At 40.9% G+C, this 18,639-nt stretch overlaps 1 protein-coding gene across 1 annotated transcript in view; it reads right to left on the bottom strand.

Annotated features, from left to right (window-relative positions):
- Nucleotides 1-5,852: 5,852 nt before the first annotated feature.
- Nucleotides 5,853-18,639, bottom strand: part of CD99 (CD99 molecule (Xg blood group)) — a 34,439-nt gene continuing 21,652 nt past the window's right edge. Inside the window, exons 3-12 of the mRNA XM_029998651.2 lie at nucleotides 16,124-16,159; nucleotides 15,711-15,761; nucleotides 15,189-15,221; nucleotides 13,665-13,706; nucleotides 13,478-13,519; nucleotides 10,812-10,883; nucleotides 9,435-9,476; nucleotides 9,009-9,119; nucleotides 8,115-8,168; nucleotides 5,853-6,114 (exon numbers count right to left, since the gene is read on the bottom strand). Of these exons, the coding sequence (XP_029854511.1) occupies nucleotides 6,089-6,114; nucleotides 8,115-8,168; nucleotides 9,009-9,119; nucleotides 9,435-9,476; nucleotides 10,812-10,883; nucleotides 13,478-13,519; nucleotides 13,665-13,706; nucleotides 15,189-15,221; nucleotides 15,711-15,761; nucleotides 16,124-16,159 (509 nt within the window). The 3' untranslated portion in view covers nucleotides 5,853-6,088. The remainder of the gene's footprint in view (nucleotides 6,115-8,114; nucleotides 8,169-9,008; nucleotides 9,120-9,434; nucleotides 9,477-10,811; nucleotides 10,884-13,477; nucleotides 13,520-13,664; nucleotides 13,707-15,188; nucleotides 15,222-15,710; nucleotides 15,762-16,123; nucleotides 16,160-18,639) is intronic.

Here is an 18,639-nt window from a genome sequence, read left to right as displayed (position 1 = left end):
AGATCTCGCCGGTGTGCTCTGTCCTCAAAGCCCCGCTTCCCTGCTCGCTTTTTGGCTGAGCAACAGCTGCCGATAAAGGCGATCCCGCCGGAGCCGTAACCGCTAACGCGGGCCGCCGCGTGAGGGAAGCGGAGGCCCAGAATCTGCTTTGCAGAGGCTTGGGAATTGTTCACAGGGGGATGACAAAAAAACCCTGATTTTATGAACTTGAAATGTGATATCGGGCTACTGAACTGAAGCACGCTCAGCTCCCCAGCGGATGCTTATCTTCACAAGGTAAACATTGTCTGTCGTGATTTTTTCCATTGATTTAGACACGTTTTTAAATATAAATATCCACGCATATCCTACATGGAGCGACATCTCAGATAGCGTCGAGGACGAGAACACAAAGCTTTGGAAAATGAACAAAAATCATGCATCCATCTCTACACGAACATAGTTTAAAATGACTGATGTGATTTAAACCCAGTTTTGTCACAGCCTCTCCCTACCAAACACACATGCCGGCACACTTGTCTCTTGAACTGGACTGCCACCGTCACACGGTGCCCGGCGCCAGCGAGCAGACGGGTGCGCGTCCCCCCTTTCCCTGGGGGCAACCTGCAGGCGGTTTTGTCTGCGCTGTTTTGACGAGGGCAGCAAATACGCTCAGGACGCTGCTACCGCGAACGGCCGATCCGTACGGCTCGTGGTGTTGCTGGCTGATTCAGTCTGATGTAGGGCACGGGCCAGCCCCAACTGCATTTCTGTTGAGTTACCTAGAACGCAGGATACAGCGTGTGCTCTGAATTCATGCTTTTATGCTACCTACAAAAAACTGATGCAACAACATAAACTGGACCGATAGAACCCGGTGATATCGGATCTTCGAGAAGCTTGATGTTCAAGTAGGTCAGCCCCTCCCTAATGTGAACCCACAGAATGGTTTATAAAGGCCTGGCTTATTGTATCACATGGCTTAACTACTTTTAAGCTAGTAATAGAAGTTCTAAAGCTCAATTTATGTATCATCATTATCCTTGTCAGGGCCAACTGCTCAATCCCAGAAGAGTTAAGGACATTTAGGTCACAAAAGATGACTTTGTCAGCCAGTTAAAACAAGAATTATACCATGACACAAGCAATCCCGCAAGTCCACTGTTTATTTTTTTCCAGAATAGCAAAAGCAGGCACACATGTGCTAATCTTCATATCAGTGATGAATCTGCCTGAAAGGAACAGGAAAGTTAGCAAGGATACGTACTAGTCCCAGGCAAGTCCAAGCAGCTCACAAACTTTACGTAACTACTTCAAAACAGTTGTTCTTGTAAGTGAAGTCTTCCCAAAATGCGTTACCTTGCCTGTCTGCTGATACTAGTTCATTGGGATATTGAACATTCTCAATTTAAGTTTGAAGATGATGCACCCCTTCTCTAGTTCTTCTGAAACCAGCTACTGCTCTGTCTAGCTAAATAAAACCAGTACTAATAAGGCCCAGGAACGAGCGGACCTAGCACTGGAGTCAGGATGTCTGAAATACTTATCCCACTTCTGTTCTTGGAGTGCACTGCAGGAACTTCTTAATCTCAGCTCTCTCTGTCAAAGACATGCAACTGCTTGCCCGAGATATCAAGTAAACAATATTACATATTAAAAACAAATATAAGGCCTCACACCTGACCATAAATTGCATTTTTATGACTTTGAAAAATCATTGACCCATCTTTTTCTATTTAAAGAGAAAACAAAGTTCTGTCTAATACTCACCTGACAAGGTGGATGACTTGCCAAATTTTTTTACTTGTTCTTACACGAAAAAAAATGTATTAAGAAATAGCAAATGGGTGGAGAAACAGAGCCAGTGTGTCTGTCTATTCTCTGCACCACATACTTTTAGCCCATCAGGCCTCTTTTAGATGAGACAAGCTAAAAGAGAAGCAGAGGACAGTCACAAGTCACCACAGTTGCAGCCCCATCCTTCCTGTGGGCAGAGGTTAGACATTGCTCTTTTTGGCATGGGTGACGTGCTGTATGAGTCTATCGGAGATGAAAGGACCAAATTATACACTAGAACTACTAGGGAAAGCCACTAATATTCTACAGTATTAATCTTTTGTCATAAAAACGGAAGTATTTTAATTAAAATATTGAAACATCTGGTAATACTAGACATTAATTTAAATATAAGCCAAATACACAAGCAAATCAGTGATACAATTTCTCGGCAATGGAAGAATACAATTACTACACGCTAGCTAAAACTTCAATGGCGTTTCACAAGCAGATGGAGGACCATGCATTTTAGTACTTTATTCTTGTGGTTCTTGAAGTACTCCAAATGCAGGGTTTTGAAAAAACTGTATTTTTTTTCTCCATTCAAGTCCTTTTCCTATTCTTAGTCATCTCGTCCCTTTCTTTCAAATGTGTCTTTTATATCTGCGTGAAAAGAGCAAAAAGAAAATAACCTTTTCAGTTTATTAAAAGGTTAAGGTTTGTTTCATAAACTTGTCAAGTGAAAAGCACACAGAGAATAGTACAGTTTAGATAGTGGCCTAAAACAATTAGCGAGAAAAACGCCAAAATGCACAATTGGGAGTGTAATTCAGCCCAAGGTACACTGAAAACCGAGTGCACCAAAAAGTTTTCCTTTGTATTCAAAATTTGGCACAGATATTGAAATGAGCATGAATAGGAGCTGCAGTAAAAAGCTGCCAAATTTTATGCGGAAGAATCGCCTGCTTTCATTTCCACAGCCCAATGAATTCATTTGGGTAAGTTTGGATAAGTATTTGAAACAGACATCACATTTGAAAACAGTCAAAACATTTTTCAAGCAGTGCTTTCACTGATAGGATGAACTAAACTGCCACCTCAGCTCCCTTGTAGAAGCTAAAGCGACATGATATTCTACAAGAAGATCCTGCTTTGCTTTTTTCCTCCTATTACTGAAGGTAACTCCCCCTCCTCAAAGGAAGTAGACTGGAAAAAAACCAGAACTGAAGAGGGTGTGCCACAGGACTGGGACAGAGCTCTTTGTTGCCATCCATTTAAACTCAGCTTAATGGTGAACTTCACCATTATGGGGTGGTATTAATGGGTACTTCATCAGGAGTGAACCTGCAACTTGCGCAAAGGACAGTAATTTTTCATCCAACTGCGACAGTCTGATCAAAACTCTTATGGAAACTGGAATGTTAATTCCCAAATTGGGATCTGAAAGTCACTGGCAGCCCGTAAGGCCACGATGGGCAGCAGCTGATCTGTGGGAGATAACCATAAAATACTTCAGTAGGGTGAAGAATAATTGTTAACTGATAATGTTTCTTGACCCAATGAAGGTGAGAAATAATGAATTCAGATATTTAGTTATGCAATGCAAGCCCAGTTGAGTTAGGAAGGCAAAAGATCAAAGTCTCGATGGGTAGCGAGGCAAAGAGCAATGTAGCAATTAATACCCTGATAACTGAAAAAAATAAGAGAGCTGCTACGTTTTATCCACAGATAAGTAACAGAAACCCATAAATTGGCACTTTCTTGCTCACCACAAGAGAATAGCCTGAAAGGTCAAGCCTTCTCTTTAACCTTTTCTTCCGAGGTGGCAGCAGCCAGTCTTTCTTCCTTCTCTCCCAACTCCAGCCTGTGAAGCCATAAATGGACAAGGCCAGAGGAGATGAAATCAGCATTACAACAGCAATTCCTTCCAAACATCACCTTCAGGTTTGCCTGTTTTGCGGCGTATAGCTGTGCCCAAATTTCATGCAGCAATCTACGCCTGTTTAGACTGAAAAAAAATCAGTAAATTTGCTAGTCTTCAGTCACTTGGCAACCCCCGCATTGCCATCTCATTTAGTTATGGTCCTCCCATATCACAAGGTGAGACAACGACACATGGCCCTGCAAAAGTGTCAGCTCCTAAGGGCTGCGATGATAGGTGGCTGAGGAACACTCAACGCAAACACCGTTAAGTTTGCCCATACTAAGCCTTCTATTGCTGGGCATATTTTCAGTAGATTCTGTGTTACCAAATCTAGGTGCTGTCCTTCACACAGATAGAGGTCTTCTCTGCACTTCACACTGGTAAGCACCCTGTGAAAGCAGTTCGCAGCTTTGTTGCTACTGGCCAACTTCCTTCTAAAATGATTAAAACGTCTGTAAGAAATAAACTTGAATTGTTGATGGAGCAGACAGAAAAACTCTCTCGTAGAGCACCAAAATTCTTGTATTTCTAGAGCTACTACAAAGGAATATACAAAAACATTTTCTTTTTTTTTTTTATTTCTTTTTAGAAAAATCACAATGTTGATAGGAGGTTTTAGTAAGTAATTTTTACGCTTGCAAAAGCTGAAGAAGGATTCAAGAGTCTGGTTAGCTAAAAGCTAGTTTGAGCTTCCCCTGCCATTCTATCCCTAAGAAACACTGGCTTATTTCCATTTTCTCTACACTTGGCATTGATATGAGATACCTGTTTATTCATGCAGGTAAGCAGTACATTCCATTTCTTTGTATTTACATAGATCAAATGTTTATATAAAAATCACTTTTGCACCCTCAAACACACTTAAAGGTTTTAGCACTTTTATACTAAAAGCAGAAGTGGGGCAAAAAGAGGTTTACAAATTAATTCCATAACAAAATACTAAAATCTGTGTAGAGCTTTGTTGCAAGCTAAGGAACATGTACAAGAAATTCTTAAATGAATTATCCTTGGCATACATTCATATTTGAATGCACAGATATATTTACATGTTTAATATCCAAATTTATAATGACTTCTAAGATGTTCCATGAAATGACATCTTTCTGTAGAACTCTGCCAGGTGGCTGAAGCACATTAGTAAGACACATATCGTAAAATTGCATGAAAATTGGAAACAATTAGAATGAAAGCCAACAGAACTGGTCAGACTATTCCTTCCAGACAGAACTAGTTATTATTCCAGACTTAGTCCTTTAACTGTTATGAGTTGCAGTTTTCCATGTTTCCACAAATCCTTGAAACCTTCCTGCAGCTTTCAAGAGCCACAGCAAAACTCACAAGTGCTTTCAGTTGAGGATGCAATCACAGGTCCTCATCCCGATGGCAATCCTTCACAAGTCCAAAAGCATTCTTCACACATATGCTATTTATATTGTTCAAAGGATGCTTGTGGAATGAGGCTGGGTTGTTCTGGTCAGTCTTGCTATTATGTACTTTCAAACTGTTTCTGTCTTTTAAGCCTTCTGAATTCAACATTATTTTCTGTTAAGTTTTTGGTTATGGAAGCCTGAAGATGTTAATCCCCACTCCCCAATGCTTCATCCACAACTGTTTAGACAATTGCCAAACATCAATCTTACCAGATGTACCAAATCGATTATGGTTCTGATTTGCAAATCAGGCTTTTCCACATTTGACCAGCTCAATACTTGCTAAGCAGGAAGAGCCAGAAAGGATGAAGGGTCTGCGTGCACTAGTTTGGGTGTTCTGAATCTGTACCAGACAGATGCAACAAAAAAAAAAATGCAAAAACAAAACTGAATTTTTGTCTCCTGGATGCTCAAGAACAAGTATCCCTTCCCTGGTGGCTGACCCAGGCAGCTACACAGACTGTATCAGCAGCACCCCCACCCAGATCCATTACCCACACACAGTGAGCCATTTACTTTCAGGTGCCCACAACATATACCCAGTTGTTTGGTTGGTACACTCACTGCGTTCAGGATATTAAAAAAATGTTTGCACCGCCTGAAAGCAATGGCGTAACAAAACATTAATTGCTTATTGTTTTTGGAGAGGTAAGGAAAAGTTAAACATACTGAATGCACTTGAGACACACCCATTTGTCACAGGAGTAAAGGAAAGAATGTAAAGGCACAACATACTTCTACACTCCTGTCATTAAGGCCATATATTGGTGTGCAACAACGCTTCACAGGGCTAACCATAAAGAAGTACTCAGGTCTAAGTCACACTCCCAGATGTGTTTCAAACAAGAACTGTTTTCTCATGCAGCTTCAGACACTGCTGTTTACGTTATGCTTTTTTTGTTTCCTTTTTTTTTTTCAGGCAGAATGCAGGCTCTCTATCCAGTTTCAATGATCTGTTCTTCATCATGTTTTCTTGAATTTAGTTCTCCAGAAGTGTGCGCTGAACTAAAAAGTGAAAAACAACTCAAGATTAATACACTAAGTTAGTATTTATTGTAAGTTATGTATTACTGTGTAACATTGTATGTGGACAACAGACTTTTTTAGTAGGCATTTGAAACTGTGAGATAAATTCAGGTAAGCAGAGGCTTGATTCTGTGAAGCCAGCACCCTGCATACCAAGGGATGTTACATCCCAGATTTCTCACTCAAATAACCACATCCTACTAGATCCGTGTAGCTATCTACACTTGCAGTATAACCCAACACGCAGTTTCAGCCTTGCAGTTTTGTGGATGCAAAAATGAAATGGAGTACAGTCTGCGTAACGGATAGAAAAAGTGGTTTGTTGAAAAAAAGCACTAGCCTAGGTTATCTACATTTTCAGGAAGTCAAAGATAAGTCTACATAAAATTTTAAAAATGCAAACCTCTTCTGCCATGCCATCTGACCTGGCTTAATGCAAGACTGCTTCTAACTAGAAGCCATGTAGGTACATCAACACTATATTACCAAAAGCAGAGCTAATGTCTGCTGACTCCCAGAACTTAGATCAGGAGTAGCACCATGCTGACCATGATTGCCCAGTTTCTTGGCTCAAAACATGCTCACACTTGCCTACAAAATATAATAGAGGTATGAAATTTGGGATGTAACAGGACATCAATATGTGGGCAGGAGTAATCATTTATGATAACATGCCACATTTGATTTTATTGGTTAAAATAAAGTATGCATCGTCCGACTCATCTTTCACATCTGAGTTCTGGTGAATCTTGGCCAAAATTTTAGCATATCCTGACTCCAACTCACATGTTAACTGCCTTTGGTAGAGGTCTTTGGACAATATTGCTTGCTTCACTAATGCATAGCTGAATTGAGGATACCTGCCCATCTCCAGTCCTGACTTCAACAGCCAGTCACAAGAAAATGTGTTCTCCTTGAGAGTTTTATATATGTAACAGCTTAAAGGAAAAATGTTTATAAAGAGGATCATGAGCCAGATGGAAGTTTTTAGCAAAATGATGAAATACCTAAGAGAAATAAGGTATATTTTTTTTTAAATTATAAAAAACCCAGAACTAGTTCTGCAGGTTTTAGATTAAGCCCACAGAAGAATATATTGCAGATCTATACTGCTTTGAGATTTTAATATTCAGTGTTTCAAAGACTCTCAACAAGCTTCAGCATGAGTTTGTACTGCTTCTTCCTTTGTTGACCAGTCACAAGGGCTAGAAGGCCAAGTTTTCACCTATACTGTTTCCTCCAGATCTGTCTACAGCTTTCCTGGAGTTAATCATCTGTTCCATCAGCCAAGTAACCCAGACAACCATACCTGGAAGGGTGAGGGTGTTAGGGTTTTCGTTGCTTTAAAAGAGATCCTTCCAGAGCTGTCACCATTGTAGAAAGATTTATTATCTGATGATTCTTTCATACAAGAATCATTCTCTGTTCACAACAGAGAATGTTTTAGTTACAACAACATGCTAGTAAAGTTCAGACCTCCTTGTACGCAGTGTAGTTTCACCTCTGCCCAAAAACTACTAACATTTTTTAATATACTTTCTTGCAGAGTTCTCTATGGGTTTACAATCAAAAAAGGTATCAGATTCCAATCAGACACAACATACACTAATAAAACACCTGTCAGCTAACTGCAGTTATGTATCACACTAAAGGGGCAGGCTTGTGCTTTCATAATTGTCTTTAATAACACTTTTGCAGAGAAAATTCAATTCTTTACTTTCTCCAGCTTCTGTATTTCAAGGACTCCTCAAGGCAATAAACCAATCTGTTCAAAGAATAAAAAACTAGAGAAGAGTGGCCATATTATCAGAACTGAAATCTTGATTCAATTCTAAGTTGTCATGGTAGTTACAAACATTTTTTTGTGAAACAAAACAAAACAGCCTAAGTAATTTTCTCCATTATGTTAGATGTCAGTAAAATGCATTTAATAGGATCCCCACCAAAAAGCTGATCTTCCATCTAGATTCTTCTCTTACCAGGTGGCTCAGATTGTGCTCCCCGATGGCTTTCCATATTCACATTCTCTTCATCTGCTAGGAAAAAAACAGACTTTTAACATTCAAATTCTCTTATCTTCAAAGTTGTTGATTAATGGAGATAATTTGCGAGAAGAAATAGCACTGAAGAATCTGGGCTGCTGATAGTAATTGAGTTGCCCTTGTGTTGCCTGCATGCTAATTTTAACATGCATGGTAGATGTTACTCAGTTTCCAAATTTCCCAAATTAAAAACAGCAGTGCCTGGCTGGATGACTGCTCTATCATCTCCCTTCACCAACCAGTCAGAAAGACTAGAAAGGACAAAAACAAAGCTTCTGCCCCACATATCACCCACAGTACTCCCAAAGTTCTCTGATACAAGTTATATCTTATTTAGGTGGAAAGGAAGCAGATAGCAATCAATAGATGACTCAGAAGAAAGAATCATTCGGAGATGAATATCCGGGTAGCTGTCAGAAAACTAGTATGTAGGCAAACATCTTGTGAAAACACAAAGGCAAGATTTACAAAATTAGAAATAACAAAGTATTTTTCACCACAAAAATAGCGTCGAATCCCCAACTTGCACTCAATTTTCCTTAAAGAAATGTTTTCTTGCAGTCTCTCCTGCTTACTCTTTAGCAGAAAGTGCTTTTATTTTAAGAAATGCAGACCTTTAAGTCTGTCTGCTTCTGAAAGTCTAAATTTTGGGTGAGACATTCTTCAGACACCCTGTCTTAGATGACTAGTAAGAGAGGTTACTCCCTGTGAACACAAATTCACCATGCTATTAAAACTACCTTATGCATAAGATCAATTTCTAGCCCCCGTATAAATACAAAACCACATCTCTTCAGACAGTAGAAAACAAAACTAATTTAGAATTCTTACCACTTTGTTTGAAACAGAGTTTCTTCTTCTGGTAAGCAATGAAACTAGATACTGCTCCAATTACAGTAGCAAACACAGCACTAACAATTCCAGCTATGGCTCCCTGAGAAGCTGGGGTGGGGGGAAAAAAAAAAGTTTGTATACATTTTTCAGAATTGAAAGTAATGTCAAACTTGTATTGTCTCAAAGTAAACTCTGTGAACACTTCCAAAAAACAATAAACTGAAATTATTACATGAAACTGTAGTAACCAACTCCTTCTGTCTTTGTGAATAATGAAAACTGAATCCTCTAATTTTATAACCATTGATTTCTTAGCAATGCCTATTGTTAAGCAACTTAAGCATGCCTGTTGTAAGTTCCACTAATTAAAAAAGCTACCCTTCCATAGCTAAATCTATCACAGACATAAATTTATATATTTACCCTCAGCTGTTTGGCCATTATTTGGACTTGGGTCCTTCCGTTCTGTAAAAACGAACAAAAGGTTTAGATTTTACATGTCTAAAGAACAGTCATATAATAATTGACAACCTTTTAATCAATTAACCATGCAAAATTACAAGCCATCTATTATATCCATACAGTGCTAAGCTCTGGCACTCAAACTTTCTATTTTCAAAGCACACCTCATGGTGGTGCCAACTTCAGCCTTGGGTGCTCAGCACTTCTACAAAATGAGCGCAGCACACCTGTGAAATCTGGTTTAATCAACTTGCCCACCACCACAGAATACTCAGTGGAGAGAAAGAGCATATAATTTCAGGGTAGCATTCAACTGTATTTCCATGGAACCAACTATCTCTTCCTAAAATCCCAGCCTCATTTACTAAATATCTTTGCAATTCTCTTAGCAAACAAGACAGAAGTTCTGTAAATACCATCTTTATTTGTCACTATGCAACTCGTACCACTGAAGCAGGAACCTGTGCAGATGAAAACACCGCACGAGTCTCAACAGATGCTTCTTGCCCCTGCCAATTTTCACATTACTGCCCCAAAATAACCTTGGAAGGTGAAAGCTTCCCAAAAATTTAGCATCGGTAACCTCTGTCTAGGACAACTCTCTGAAGAAGGCAGTAACCAGTGGCACATCTCAACACCACATCAAGATACTTAAGCTAACTCTGATCTGGAAATAGTAAAGTTGCAGTAATGCACACACAGGGATGACTAACCCCATCTTAATGATGACCATTGTCACGTGCAGCTTGATCCCAATCATCATCTCTGTACTGAGCTGCACCATAATGATTAGACATGGCAGATTACTCAGAGAGTAAGCTATGAAATGGTTTTGTGCTGCTCAGAGTAGGAATACCCTACATCACTTTGAAGTATAAGGATCAATTTGTCCTCTGGGACAGATGAAATCTTTGAGAACACATGGCAGACCCTCTTCTGGCCCAGCCCTGGGCTTCCTAACCACAAGAACTAAAAGAAACTGAGAGTATGTCACAGAAGATCTCAAAATAATACCTGGATGCCTTTAAGAACTATATTCATGGTGAATTTTGAAATAAGCACCACATTTACATCTCAGTTTTAAAATGCACCTCTCTTAGCATAACAGTAAAAATCATTGAAGGTTTTACCTCTAGACTGGTTTTACCTCTTAAATATCTGGGAGGTTTTGGCAGAGACAGAATACATTGCTTTTGAACTGGAAGGTATGCTCTTAAGTTTCAGATATCAGAACCAAAGGTGTTACAAATTAGACCATGTTAACCAGCTTGTGAGCAAGCTTTCATCAAAAGCTCAGGTGGCCATAGGATCGATATGAAGCACAATCTACTATCTTACCATTGCTGCCACTACCATGACCTCCTCTGTTTGGTAAACCACCGTCGTATAGATCTGAATCATCAAGTTTGCCTATAAAAAAAAAAAATTATTTTACACATTTTAAGTTCAGTGAAAAGACATCTCAAGGCACATAATGACATGGAAGTTTTCTCGACATCATTCAGCTGAGTTTGTGGTGGTTTTAGGCTCAGTGTCATAGTCACAACACGTTCACATTTCAAAAGCCCTCCCAATCTCAAGTCCCTTCAGCTCAGCACTATACAGTTTGATAGCAGCACTACTGCCTCTGGATTTCCTGAACAGAGAGAAGTCGGTGTCCAGGAGCAGGTAGTACTGCACAAGTCATAGACTAAGCAAGCAAGAAGCCCTGTAAACTACTTAACTGAACAGCCCAAGTCTCACTATCCTGTTGAAGCAGAGAAAGGACATGGACAGGAAAGGACCATTTCTTTTCAAGGCTGCAGCTGTGTTGGGTTTCAAAGTCACAACCAGTCTTTTGAACCTGTACAACACAGTAGCTAGAGGAAAAAAAGAGTTCAACATGCCACAGTCCAGTGTCTGCAGTATTTGCAAGACGATGGGAAGATCCACATGTAATTCCCTCCTCTGATTTACTGCAGGACATTTAACCAGTCCCTCTCCTCTTCCACTGGACCCTACCTCATGGGGCCTGAGTTCTCCTCCTTCCCTCTGCTGCCAAATGAATCTTCAGTTTATGCAAAGCCAATCTGTTTCGAGCAGCAAAACTAAAAGCATTGCATCAGAGGATGTTTTAGTTGGGTGGCAAAAGCACTTGTATTGGTTTTGTGTGGCAAGGTTTTGGTAGCGGGGGGGGTTACAGGGGTGGCTTCTGTAAGAAGTTGCTGGAAGCTTCCCCTGTGTTCGAGAGAGAGCCAATACCAGCCGGCCCTTAGGCGGACCCGCCGCCGGCCAAGGCCGAGCCCATCAGCGATAGCGGTAACGCCTCTGTGATAACATTTTTAAGAAGGAAAAATTTGGGACAGGCAGAACACGGCAGCCGGAGAGAGGAGTGAGAACATGTAAGAGAAACAACCCTGCAGACCCCCAGGTCAGTGAAGAAGGAGGGGAGGAGATGCTCCAGGCGCCGGAGCAGAGATTCCCCTGCAGCCCGTGAGGAAGACCACGGTGAGGCAGGCTGTCCCCCTGCAGCCCAGGGAGGTCCACAGTGGAGCAGATCTCCACCTGCAGCCCGGGGAGGACCCCACGCCGGAGCAGGGGGATGCCCGAAGGAGGCTGTGACCCCGTGGGAACCCCGCACTGGAGCAGGCTCCTGGCAGGACCTGCGGATCTGTGGAGAGAGGAGCCCACGGAGCAGGTTTTCTGGCAGGACTTGTGACCCCGTGGGGGACCCACGCTGGAGCAGTGTGCTCCTGAAGGACTGCACACCGTGGAAAGGACCCATGCTGGAGCAGTTCGTGAAGAACTGCAGCCCGTGGGAAGGGCCCACGTTGGAGAAGTTCGTGGAGGACTGTCTCCCGTGGGAGGGACCCCACGCTGGAGCAGGGAAGAGTGTGATGAGTCCTCCCCCTGAGGAGGATGAAGCGGCAGAAAACAACGTGTGATGAACTGACCGTAAACCCCATCCCCGTCCCCCTGTGCCGCTGGGGGGGTTGGTAGAGAAGCCGGGAGTGAAGTTGTGCCCGGGAAGAAGGGAGGGGTGGAGGGAAGGTGTTCTGAGATTTGGTTTTATTTCTCATTACCCTGCTCTGGTTGATTTGTAATAAGGTGAGTTAATTTTCCCCAAGTTGAGTCTGTTTTGCCCGTGACAGTAAGTGGTGAGTGATCTCTCCTGTCCTTATCTCGACCCACAAGCTCTTTGTTATATTTTCTCTCCCCTGTCCAGTTGAGGAGGGGGAGTGATAGAACGGCTTTGGTGGGCACCTGGCAACCAGCCAGGGTCAACCCATCTCAGCACTGTACTGAGGCATGCAAGATCTGAATTCAAGTATCTGCTGCAAATCAGGCAGGAGAAGAAACAAGAACCAGGGCTTGCATTCCAGGTAAGGACTCTTTACCAACATATTCATGGATAATGGCATCATCACAGCTGCATCCATCTGAATCTGTTTTGTTCTGAGTTAGGCAAAGACAGAAAAGACCTCTAAAGCACAACAGGCAGGGAAGGACATGTATTTTAAGCCTACCTTTCAAACACAAAAGAACTGTATTTCTTAACTGGGCCTTTAAAAAACCACTAAAAAACCTCCAACTCTTTAACTTTGAGCTTCACCTTTAATTTAGATGCTTTAAGAATACAGATCACAGGTAGTTTCTACTTACTTTTTAGCATGACTAGCAGGGATTCAGTTTGTAAAGATGAAGGGACTCAATCCAATACACAGGTGCTCCACCATAAGCAGCCAAGAACAGCATTGCCCCAAGCACACACACTCTGTCCCATGCTTTCTCCTCCCCACACCATCCCACTTTTAAGTGAATGGAAAGTGACTCAACAGGTTTGTTATGAAATTTCAAGACTACCACAAAGCTTATTTGCAAGACAATTTTTCCTCAATCCTCAGCGTTTATCCAGTGCAACATCTGACATACATAGCACCCAGTTAACAAGCAATAATTATTAGAAGTTTAACTGAGATAGTAAAACCATGTCACGATTCAGGAGATTGTGCTAGAAGCCATACCAGTGTCTTTAGGATGTGCAGGTGGACCTTGCTTGGGGTTATCTACACACAAAGAGATATTTAAAAAAAAAAAAGAAAAAAATTAAGATATCAAAAGCAGACTATAATACAGTAGCTTTGAAAGGGACTAGGAAAGATTAACAAATACTTTTCTACTGTTGAGAAATTCCTGTTAGGTCAGTCTTACCAGTGTCTCTAGGAGTTGCAGGCGGACCTGGCTTGGGGTCATCTGTAGACAAAGAGAGTTAGCATAAAGTCAGCAAGTTACTAGTGTGAAGAGACCAAAAAGAGAGCATATAGTGACCTTGCAAGACCATCTGACCTATAAAATGGTATCAAATCTTCCCCATGTAATTTTCCTTTCCTTTCATTAGCTAATGCTGTATTTGTTTTGTTATTTTAGGTTAAACACTGTACTTTAATGCAATTAACAGTTTTTCTGTTACATTAGCTTGTATGTCAGACCCTTGCTATAACTGAACATATACAGAAGAACTCAGTAAGCGTTATGCAGTATTTTAGTTTGCATATCTGATTTCCAATGTTGAACTTCTTTAAATTTTTCTACCAGGTACAGATTACTTGGCTGCTTCCTCTTTTAAACTACCAGATTTTAACCAATAATAAGGGTTGGTACCTCACTCCCCCCCCAAAAAACAAACAAAAAACTGGACAAGATACACACAATAGAAGTAGAAATATGGTCCCCACAGTGACACTTCATTTAGCTTGCCACAAAATAGCAGAATAAGATATCTTAGTAATTATCTCTGTACTGTTTGGTCACAGTCTTTGTTGCCCACATCAAATTTACACACCAGCAGTGCTTTCTAAAACCGTGTTTTCACCAACAGCTGAACCAATGTAGTGGCCCATTTCTTCTGTATGCTACTTCTCCTTGATGTTGCATGGTCTTGCTTCCTCCCAGCTCTAGCACAAGTCAGATCAGGTCTCCTTAGGCTCTCTGCATATTCAAAGTAAAGAGGCAGGCACCTCCAGAGCACAGTTCTAAGAACCCAACTTAGGCTTGCCATCCTATAAAGGATCCTCTCTCTTCACTTACGTGAACCATCTGATTCATTCAGCCAACTGTTTCCCAATTAGCCAATTCTGTTTTCAAAACCGTCAGCAGTTGGAAACAGACTGTTTTAAGAGAGACAAAACTTCAAAGGGCTAAATCAAACAGAGCAGCAAACAGTGCTACTGTCCTACAACTGTATGCCCTGTGTTAGGAAAGCTGTCTATACTGCAACAGGTCCAGTGATGGTACTCAAAAAGCTACTGTGCATTATCTGCCTAACTGGATGCATCTTTTACTGGCTGAGTGAAAAAAATACTGCAATTTCTACTGCTGCCCACACTGCAGAGCTGAAGCACATTAGAAAGAGCACCTTCCCTCATATTATTTCAAACAGATTAATGTTTCCTTGTGCTACTAAAATTACTTCCTGGAAAGGAAGAGATTACTTCAGATTTAAAAACTACTTCCATAAGTAATAGTTTATGGAATTAGTGCCATCTAGTGAAGACCCAGCAATGAAACAAGTGGGACTTGTCTATCAAATGAGTGAAATACGAAGGTAAATAAACATAACTAGACTGCAATTATTTTTATCTGCAGTCTTTTACCTTAATCAGCTCAGCGCCCTTATTACATTTAAGTAATAGACCAAGTACCACTGAGCAGTATCCAGGAAAACATGATACCTACCAGGATGAAGAGCATCTTCCAAGCTGAAATCACCTACAAAGAAGGAAAAGAACTTTTAAATGTAATGCAAAAACTGAGCTAGTTTTAGACTATTTTTACACAAAATGCACCTCACAGTGTTTTCACCAAGAATATAATGGCATGCTCATTCAACAGTGGCCCATGGAAGAGCACCACAGAGCTACCAGGCATTATCTGTCAAACTACATGCTGCTTTTGGTGGTCATGGTACATGCCAAGGGCCAGCTCAGGGTGAGCAAGCTCAAAACATGCAGACTGAAAGCCAAAAGAAGGGATTCTCACAGGCTCTTTAAGCTTGTGAAATCACAAAGTAAATTTGTGAAAACACTAGCAGAAGACTCCAAAATGCAGAAATCCTTTCCCTATTAGGGAACTACTTTCTTTTATAGAAATATCACAACTCTGTGTGCCACTAACTTGAAAAATTCAGGCTCTCGAATTAGTATGTACAACTACACATGACTTCACAGTGAAAGGCATTACAAGCCAATTAGATCTCACCTGAATCTGATGATGATGGCTTCTGAGATGGAAGAGGATTCTTTGTAGATTCTGTCAGGGATGGTTAGAAAAAAAAAAAGTTTAAATACCATTTAACACACTGTTCAGAAGATACATTGAAGGACAAACATAAGCCTATGTCTACACAATGAAATGCACAGGATTAAGTCTATATAGCAAGACATTTTCCCCTTAAGAGGAATCCCTGAGTGTTCCCAAAGACACATTTCAGTTCTATGCAGTCAACATTTTGACACACCCATAGCTGAATTGTTCCACTGGGGTTTAAACAAACCATATGTGGGGAAGGTGTCATGCTTGGTCATGCAGTGATACTCAGGAACAAACAAGTCAAAAGAGCAGTCACTATTTTCCCACCTACCTCCCAAAATTTGCAAGAGTGTAATAATTACCAAATGCATCTTGTAAGTCGAAGTCGTCAAAATTGCCTGTAGATGAAAGCAACAGTAAGAACACTGGTTTTGTGTACTCAGACCCAACACTTATTACAGTCACAAACATGTCTTTGATCTATCTTGAGGTATGTTTTCTGCTTCCTGTGTCAGACTAGAAGAATATTTTGAGTAAGGGCTGAAGACATTCTCTATTTATCCAGGCCACTATCTACACATCTCTTTGGAAAACAAAGGAACAGCACTAAAAATTGTCTCTATAGAAAGGATCCAGAAGGCCAGAACATATATTTCTACAGTAAATATAATGCACTTAATCCTTTATTCTTGCCACTCCTATTGCATGCTTGCTTAGTGCCATCCACAGCATATTCTTTCCCAGCCTTCTTTCCATTGAACCACAAAATGAGCAGGGCACAGCTCCAATTCACAAGACTTTACAAGATTCAAGTGTGAAGAAGAGCCTTGGAGCAAAAAGGCCGGTATGAAAGTTATATGATCAGGTAATGGATTTAATACCTTGGCATTAAAAATTAACTTTCATGGGTTTATAAGACTTATCTTTTCCCCTAACAAAGGTTAACAGTATGAAGGTGGTTAAGTTATTACCACAGATGATCTTGAGCAGTCTCTTCAACTTACTAGAAGACAGCTAAATGTAGCTGTCACCACTATGGGCTCTCCACTCCAGGTGGATTAAGTTTCATTTGCAGCCCTTAGGAAAAGAACATTCTCTCTTGCTGCATTAGGTCAGTTGCTAGAGCTACTGCTGCTTACCCATCTGTCCTGGTTTTGGCTGGGATAGAGTTAATTTTCCTTCTAGTAGCTGGTATAGTGTTGTGTTTTGGATTCAGTATGAGAAGAATGTTGATAACACACTGATGTTTTCAGCTGTTGCTAAGCAGTGTTTAGACTAAGTCAAGGATTTTTCATCTTCTCATGCCCAGCCAGCAAGAAGGCTGGGGGGGCACAAGAAGCTGGGAGGGGACACAGCCGGGACAGCTGACCCAAACTGGCCAAAGGGGTATTCCATACCATGTGATGTCATGCCCAGTATATAAACTGGGGGGAGTTGGCCAGGAGGGGGGGATCACTGCTCAGGAACTAACTGGGCATTGGTCGGCGAGTGGTGAGCAATTGCAGTGTGCATCAATTGTTTTGTATATTCCAATACTTTTTTTATTATTACTATAGTCATTTTATTATTATCATTACTATTTTCTTCCTTTCTGTCCTATTAAACTGTCTTTACCTCAACCCACAAGTTTTACATTTTTTTTTCCCCGATTCTCTCCCCCATCCCAGGGTGGGGGGGAAGAGAGCAAACAGCTGCGTGGTGCTTTGTTGCTGGCTGGGGTTAAACCACAACACCAGCCAACTGCAGACACGCTAACTCAATATATTCATGATACAAACTGGTTTCACAGCATGAATATAGGAGTGTGATCTCAGCAGCAGAGGCTTGTAAGATAAATGGACAGCTAAAACAACTGCTTGGGATATTTCTGATAGTTCATCATTCCTACTTTCACTGAAGCATGGAAAAAAGGCATGAAAGTTGATACCAGCTATTCAAGAAAAAGACATCCAAATACACTGCTCCAGCCCCAAAGAAGCCTACTACCTACTGAGTATCAAGCCAGCCAAAGCAAAACTTAATTCCAGCCAGAACTACCTTAACTCAGAAGATGCAAGCATAAAGCCTTGATGTGTCTGGCTTTTCCTCTAAGAATGTAGCTACAGAAGAGGAATCAGAACTGGCTACTGCAAAGTCTGAAGAGAGGAATAAAAAACAAACATCAGAAATTAAACCACAAGCAGAATGTTCCTTCTGCTTGCATGACAGGCCAAGTTAAGACAAGAACAAATCATGAGTCTAGTACCAGGAATGACAGATGCTTGTATACTTGATGACATCCTTCTTCTCAGCTGAGATCAAAATTGAAATCTCTTTTCTTTCTCAGATAACTGCACTAATAATGCCTTTTTTTTTTCCAGAGAAGAAATGAGACTAAGATACATTTTTATTTTTTTAATATGGAAGCAAGGAATGACAACCTGAATAAAAAAATCAAAGGCAAGCTCGCCGTTTCCTGAAAACATCCTTCAAGCTAGTCTTCAGTCTGGCCAACTGAACTGCTACAGCAGAAACTGAAATCTGAAGTCTAAGCAGCGATTTCCATACTGTAACATTCAAACTGAGTATCACCTTGCTCATAGCCAAGTAGGGAGGTAGTGCTGCCTGGTCTGTGACAGGCCCCTTTATGAAAACAGAGGCAATTCCTGGCTTTAATGTGGTGCACGAGCAAAGGGCATTTAAAATGTCCTGGATAAAGTCATTAGGTATAGATCTTGGATAGAAAGCAAGAAGATATTTTACTTGGTGTTCTTCACTCCAGGTGGAGACCATAAGCTCTTTTAGACACTTAGCTCATGAAAAACTGTTTCACAGAATGCAAAATATATGCAGGTTGTTTATCTGAAGCCTACATCATCTTGCAATACAATCTTAAAAA

The sequence above is a fragment of the Aquila chrysaetos genome, chromosome 23, assembly GCF_900496995.4.
Source record: "Aquila chrysaetos chrysaetos chromosome 23, bAquChr1.4, whole genome shotgun sequence".
Lineage (NCBI taxonomy): Eukaryota > Metazoa > Chordata > Aves > Accipitriformes > Accipitridae > Aquila > Aquila chrysaetos.
The sequence above is the reverse complement of the archived record's forward strand: the minus strand, read 5'-3'. Positions and strand labels throughout refer to the sequence as shown.